The following is a 7,532-nucleotide window of genomic DNA, read 5'->3' on the forward strand; positions in this document are numbered from 1 at the left end:
TCTAATTACAGCAGGAAAGGCTTAGATAAGTGCTGCTACTGACTAAAAGTCTTGCTTACTGGGTCAATACTGTATCATTTAACTGCCTTATTTTACAACCCTGTAGCTATTGTAATACTAATAATACAAATTATTATCAAAAAAATTAAGTTTTTCAAAACATCTGGATTACCTAAGAAGGAAAAAAAGAAAAGAGACAAATTGTCACTGTGAGGATGAGGAATCTGCAAAGTCCTCTTTCAGCAGGGCCTCAGTGTCTAAGCCAGCAGATTTATGATAGCCTTCCAAGCTTCTCTGTAGGAGTGTCAATGCTAGAGGGGGTCAAGTCCAGGGGAAATGTATCTGTGGCTTGTAAGGGAGGCAAAGAGGTGGAGTCGTATAGAGACGCATACACAAACATGTAGAGTTGATACATTTGTCTGTATGTACATTCTTTTGACCTTAATGCTTTCCCTCTGACTTTTTTACTCATACAAACATGTGGTGGGAAATAGGGGAACTCGCAGTTCATTGATGTACAGCAATGTTTTCTTGGCTCATGTTTTATTCACGCTCCACTCTCGTTTCACGTTCCCTACAGTTGTTTAAGCATGAGAGAAGACCATAAATATATGGAGTGAAGTCTATAGCATGCTGTGCCTGTGACTCATAATGTTTAATACTTCTTTGTTGCAGGGGAAATCAGTGTCTTTGACTAACTTCTTCAGGATAGCCCGGAACACCATGACCATGTGCTTTAACAAGGAACCAGGGGCTGCTGAGGTTGAGGTTAGCACGCTAACGTCTTGATTAAACAACTTGTACTTAATGTAAACTACATTGTCTACAATAGCTTCTCGTGGCTCATCTTAAAATGTAGTCCCTTCCAGATGATGTTTATTATCTATGTTGATGTAAACTTCATTCAAAAATTAAGTATTATTGTTTTTCAATTGACCTCAGCTAGCAGCCTTCGTTTTGTTAGCTGACATAACCGAATATGAGGCACATCTGAAACCTGTATCCTGCTTCCTGCAGCATTCGTTCACTGATTGGCTTTCCTTCCTTTCTTGTTCTTGCAGGAAGAGTACTGGAGGATTGTGGAGCAGAGAGACAGCCATGTGGCGGTGCATTGTGGGAAGGTGGACACCAGTACACATGGCAGCGGATTCCCCACAGGAAAGTCAGAGCCATTTTCAAAGTAAGTAGCAGATAGGACTTAACGCCGCACTCTCTTTAAAGTTTGCACAAAATAATCTGCCTCTGTTGCAAGACTTTTAGTCCTGTCTTGTTAACCGGAAGGCCACTGGTTTGAATCTCAGATGGGGAATCTGGGAGTAACACTGTCCAACTTCTCTTATCTTTTCCTCAGACATGGATGGAACCTCACTGTCCTCCCCAATAACTCTGGATCCATTCTGAGGCATCTGGGTGCTGTGCCTGGTAAGGACATATAAAGGCTGTAGCTGCTCAATAACAAACTCAAAGAAAGAATAATTTAGCTGCAAATTGCTACAGGAAAAATGCATGTATAGGGCAAAAATAACACTTCAGATTCTATGTCATTGTTTCGTGTAATTTGCAGTTAGTAATAACGTATGTTCTTGTTTCTCTTTCTTTAAACCCATCTGTCTCCCCAGGGGTGACCATTCCCTGGCTTAACATTGGCATGGTCTTTTCTACCTCATGCTGGTCTCGAGACCAAAATCGCCTTCCATATATTGATTACTTACACACTGGTGCTGATTGCATTTGGTAAGGCTCTTTTTCTCATCATCACTGGTATAGTGTATACATGATAACACTGAAAACTCTCTCATAAATACTTAATTAGCCAAGAGGACCAATAGAAAAAATAACAGTCTCCTCTCTGTGGATAGTTCTTTGCATTTTGTGAAGGAATGTATGTATGGATCTTTCCATGTTTGTTGATGTGTGTTTGTCCCACAGGTATTCTGTCCCTGCTGAAGAGAAGGCTAAGCTGGACAAGGTGGTCCATACACTGCTTCAGGCCAACGGCACCCCAGGACTAGAAATGTTGGAAAAGAACATCATGGTCAGTGTTTTCTAAACTTTCTGAAACCAATTTAACAAGAAATATGCAGTTTCAAAAATGTAACACTGTTCTCTTTTTCTCCTCCTCCTTGATCTTCCAGATCTCTCCAGAGGTGCTGTGCCGCGAAGGCATCACGGTTTACCGTACGGTCCAGCGGAGCGGCCAGTTTGTGGTCTGCTACCCCGGTGCCTTTGTCTCTAAAGTGTGCTGTGGCTACAGCGTGTCAGAGACGGTGCACTTTGCCACACCGCACTGGATGAACCTGGGTTACCAGGCCGCAAAGGTCAGAATATAAATAAATAAATGGGTGGGCAGATCAGTACAAGGACCATGTGGAAAACAAAATGTGCAATAAGGGATGAACATTTTTTATAAATATAAAATCAAAATGCTTCTTAGAGGTCTTTGGAATGAATATTTTGCCTGTGTATTACAGATTTTACATGATGTATTTGTTTTATTTTGCCTTGCAACACTGCCACCCTGTGGCAGTTAAAGCTCTGAGTAATGTGGAGGTGATTGAAACTGAAATGGGTCAATTTATTTAAAACTTGAAGCTTGATTCTCTAGCCAGCCAGTGTGTTGAACTTTAAGGAGTAATTGCAGATGTAAGTCTCCCGGGGGGGAGGGGCGTGTATTTTGTTTTTTTATGTGAACATGAGCAAGCCTTTGGACCATTGGACCTCATTATAACCGTAATGGAGGAGAAGATAATGTTCCTTACTGTCATTATTGGCATTATGGGGATGGAAGTACAGATACCATTGGCAATACCATCATAATAGCCACAGAAAAGATTGCTTTCAAGGGTAATATGACAATACAATGTACTGGATTTGGGAGCACTGCCTGAAACATTTTCTTCCAAGTGGTGAACATCTTTTACTTAAGAATGAGGAACAGGAAGGACAAAAAATACTGATCTGAGTGTACAGTGGTCTGTGGTTACTGCAAACCATTTCAGTATTAAAACACTGAAGGACATTATTAGCATGGTTGGAGCATATCCGTCAACTTGCTGTACTCTTACTTCAGAGTTAAAATATCTGTATTTAGATGTGTGTTGGGGAAAGGTGCTATCTTTCAGATAATGAGAAAATATTACACAATGAAACACATTGAAACAGTCTGTTAGGGATTTAATGAGAACCATAATTTTAATCTGTTCTGATTTTGTGTGCAGGACCTGAAATGTCGTCGTATAGCCAGACCTTTTTCCATGGAGAAGCTACTGTACCAGATTGCCACAGCCGAATCCAAGAGAGACAATGGCCTTCTCCTCACCACTATCTCCGCCCTACTCAAAGACCTCAGGTAGAAAGCAGCAGTGGTCCTAGCATATACTCGTATTTACACTAGGGATGCACCAGAATCCAGGCTTCGGATTCGGCCGAATATTGGGCTTTTTAACGGGATTTGGTTTCTGCCGAACCTTAGAATTTAGTTTCACCAAACCCTACTCTTGTACTATGCGTGCTTCGCAGGTCGACGTAATGACGCCGCCGTTAATTACGGGAAGGTGTTTACGTAGGTGGACCGTTCAATGCAGTAGGCTGTGAGAAAGTGAAGATGGAACTCGTGAGGTGAGGACAGTCGCAGCTAAAAACTTGTGTTAACCAGACATTGCCTCTCCCAGGCTGTCAGCTGTTCTTGAGTCTCCCTACAGTGGGAGCGGAGTGACCAAACGGCCGGCTGCTGCTCATTAGCTAACGTTGGCTTTCTAATTTCACTCATCCCACATGCCTTCATCATACACTGGTTAGCAAAAATTTGCCAAACACAATTGTCACTCATCTGGCGATAGCGATGTGCTTTCCTACGATGTGAAAAGAGTGTGTGAATTAAACTTTAAGTTGTTACATTTAACTATTTTAGAGGCTGTGGACGTTGTTTACTTCATTAAACTGTGTTAATGGACTGAGGATAGGAGTAGGATTCGGTATTCGGATTCGGCAGAATCTTAAGTGGATTCGGTATTCGGCTGAACCCAAAAATCTGGATTCAGTGCATCCCTAATTTACACATATATACGCAAATACTACTACTATTCTGAACTATAGAATATGTTGCATTAAAATGTTGCATTCAAATGTTGCATTAAGGGTATATTCATACTGTATTTTCTATTCCTGTGTGTTATTTGATCTCAATAACTTTTATCCTTTGCAAATACCATTCTTCTTCATTAGAGGATGTCCCACTACTCATATTTTCGCAGAGCAATAAAAGACATCCATCCTCTGGGGTCTGAGGGTATTTTCAGACACAGATGAGTTTGGCATGCTCTGATTTTTAAACAAATGTAAGCAGTATTTTTAAAGTCACAAGTTCAGCTACAATAATATCTAAGTAGAATGTATTTTATGATTGTACTTAAAAAAAAAAAAAAAAAAAAAAAAAGAATTACTGTTAAATTAACTAGTTTAACAAAAGTAGTTTTAGAAGTGTGCTGGAGTTTGTGAAAAAACATTACCTTACCCATTATGACGAACCGTTTTGGTCACTTCTTAGACTCAAGTCTTAGGTAAGTATCAAGCACAAACACTTTTTATCTGTTCCATTGTTTTATACAAATCTGTGTATGCCTGATTTGTGATCAAGAGTTGGCAGTGGAAGGAGGGCTAATTGCTTTTTACACTGAATGCCTCTAACTTAACATGCATGTTTCTTGTCCAAAAGGAACATAGAGATGCGCCAACGGCAGGAACTGTACAAGGCAGGTTTGCTTTCCTCTGCCCGCTACGGCACACATGACGGCAGCCTCGGGCCCGGTGAGGGACGCAAGAAACCCCGCGGGAAATGGCTGACACTGGAGTCCTCGGAGAGACGCTGCCAGATCTGTCAGCATCTCTGCTACCTGTCCATGGTGAGAGCAGAGGGCACACGAGTTTAACACACTGTGGTTGTAAGATACAAGGACTTAATTGCACACTGACAAGAACACATCTTGTGCTTTTTATGGCCCAATATTTCCAAATGATCTAAACCAAAGAATTAAATGTTATAAGGTTATCGAATTGAAAGCCATGATATAGTAATCTTATGCAAAAATACTAATTTGCCGGTGGAGTGGAAGACGTTTAAATGACTTGTCAGGTTTCTCAGTAATAAGAGTCTTGTAAATTGAGTGTCTGGTTTCTACAGTAATGTCTCTGGCTCGGTTTCTGTCTGTGCAGGTGGTTCAGGAAACTGATAATGTGGTCTTCTGTCTGGAGTGTGCCCTGCGTTACGTGGAGAAGCACAAGTCCTGCAGAGGCCTTAAGATGATGTACCGATACGATGAGGTGAGCTGCCCCCCCCCCGCTTGTTTCTGCTGTGGTTCAGTTCTCTCTCTGTCCAGATGGGGGAGACATCAGCTCGGTTTACACTGGTCCAGGAAGTAGATTATTCAGCATGACTGTGTTCATGCTGTAATTCCTACAATGTGTGAATAGGTTAATGATGAACAAATTATGTGAGAGAAAAGACAAAAACATGTTAATGGTTGAATTTTTAATCTGTATTACTTCTGTGCTTTCCAATTAGGAGCAAATCAACAGTTTGGTGAACCAGGTGTGTGGCCGGGCCCTGTTAAAGAACGGAGGTGGTGGAGTCGTCGTCAGTGCAGTAGGGGGGGACCCCTGCCACGGTTTAAGCCCCGCCAAAGCATCGCCGGCGAAGCGTGGCCCCCGAAAGCGCACCACCGTGGAGGTGTCCCTGGCACGCCTGTCCTCCAGCCACATTCCCAAGGCCGCTGCTGTGTCCTGAGAGGGACGCCACAATATCACCGCCCAGTAGGCTGTGCACTCCCAAACGGCCCGGTTTTGTTTTACATTAGGCAGGATCACTATCAATCCCTCCTCCACCACCCGGTTTTTAAGATTGTTTTTTGAGCTTTGAAAATCCCCTTACATGACCTCAGTCTCTTCCCCACCCCACCCCCCCAAAAATAAATATTCACCTCCCCCTTAGTATGACAGGCTTGTTTATAAAAAAGAGAAAAAGAAAAGCAAGATGTCTTTTTTGCACTAGTGTGAAAGAACAATTTGTTTTTTTTGTTCGTCCTTTACAACATTACAAGCATTAAGTGTAACGTTCACAAGAAGACTTGATGGGCCCGGTTTTACCCTTTACCTCCATCTTCCCTTAACTGAAATGGGTTACATTTGTTACCTTGTTCTTGCATCACTCTTTCCTGCCCTCATCTCGCCCCCTGAGACTGAACCCTGTCCCTTCTCATCATGCGTCACACAACTGTGAACATGGGACAAATGGGGGAAAAAAAAAGGCGGCCATTTTTTTTCTCTCTCCAGTTTTGTGAAATGAAAATGACATCAAGTAGTTACCCAAAGTTTCTCTCTGTCCTTGGTTTGAGGAGGAAGAGTCCTTTTTTAACAATTTTATTCTTTTTTGATGCAGCTCCTGCATTGTTTTATTTTATAAAATGGGGGGTTGGTGCCGCGAGGTAAAAACTTGAAAGACAGACGTCGGTTTGTTGGTTGGTTATTTGTTTTTTCAAGTCCTATTTTGAATTTTAGCTTTGTTTTTTGCTAGTTTATTTGCAAGAAGTCTTCTGTGTATTTTATTTTTTTGTCATTGTGGATGTTTCTGTTCGTTGGTGGATATGAGAGGGGGGCAGAACTACAGCTGCTTGACCTGTGAAAGGTCACCGCTCAACTCACTTCCTGGTAGTATGGAGGGATCCCTCCTTCGCTAGCAAGTGAAAACTGTGCCTGATACGTGGCGAGGAGATCCATTTTATTGGTGCTGTTGGTTATAATTACTGTATAACACAAAAATAAAAAAATCTGGGGGTTAGCGCCTGCTATCGGCTAACAGCTAGCTCACGCACCCCCACCCCACAGGGCAGAAAGGCTCTCAGGCTTTTCTGGTTCTAGATGTGCAATCGTGTTAACATTCCATTCTTCCAGTCCTCTTGTTTCATCTGTACCAGTATACATTAATTATTATATTATAATTATTATTTTGTGTTTTTTTACTTTGTTGGTCTGATGTGTTATCTCAAGTAGAGCCACTAGTCAAAGAGTATAAAATGTGAAATCCAAGTTTGTTTGTTTTTTTGTTTTTTTTAAATTGTCCTTTGTTTTCTGGCTTTTACTTTTTTTTTTCCTTTTCCAGATATATTATGAGTGATTTTTAAAGAGGAAAAAGTCCAACACAAACAAAACATCAACTTTTTTTGTACATAATCCTGTAAATTTCTTTAAATACTTGAGCCTTTTTCTGGGGTTAAGGAAGTGAGAAAGGAAGGAAGGAATAGAGAAGAGAAAAAGTTCCAGAGGAGAGTGGTTGATGAAGAAAAAGCCTTACATTTCCCTTTCTTCATCCATGTGAGTTTGATGCTTACAGGGTTGCTCTGGTAAACATGTATAAAAAATTTAAGTGCTGCTTATATCACCAAGAAAGAAGATATTGAGTAGCCAACAACTGCCCCCCCCACCTAGTTTTGTTTGTTTAGCTTTACTTTTTTAAAGAAAAGGGAAAAAAATGTTAAAAA

The 7,532-nt window shown here is 41.2% G+C and overlaps 1 protein-coding gene across 1 annotated transcript in view; it reads left to right on the forward strand.

The window, feature by feature from the left end:
- Nucleotides 1–7,069, forward strand: part of jarid2b (jumonji and AT-rich interaction domain containing 2b) — a 108,218-nt gene extending 101,149 nt beyond the window's left edge. Inside the window, exons 9-18 of the mRNA XM_028597192.1 lie at nt 676–768; nt 1,062–1,180; nt 1,352–1,422; nt 1,620–1,734; nt 1,930–2,035; nt 2,136–2,318; nt 3,219–3,349; nt 4,715–4,901; nt 5,212–5,319; nt 5,561–7,069. Of these exons, the coding sequence (XP_028452993.1) occupies nt 676–768; nt 1,062–1,180; nt 1,352–1,422; nt 1,620–1,734; nt 1,930–2,035; nt 2,136–2,318; nt 3,219–3,349; nt 4,715–4,901; nt 5,212–5,319; nt 5,561–5,782 (1,335 nt within the window). The 3' untranslated portion in view covers nt 5,783–7,069. The remainder of the gene's footprint in view (nt 1–675; nt 769–1,061; nt 1,181–1,351; nt 1,423–1,619; nt 1,735–1,929; nt 2,036–2,135; nt 2,319–3,218; nt 3,350–4,714; nt 4,902–5,211; nt 5,320–5,560) is intronic.
- Nucleotides 7,070–7,532: the final 463 nt, after the last annotated feature.

This window comes from Perca flavescens, chromosome 14 (genome assembly GCF_004354835.1).
Source record: "Perca flavescens isolate YP-PL-M2 chromosome 14, PFLA_1.0, whole genome shotgun sequence".
NCBI lineage: Eukaryota > Metazoa > Chordata > Actinopteri > Perciformes > Percidae > Perca > Perca flavescens.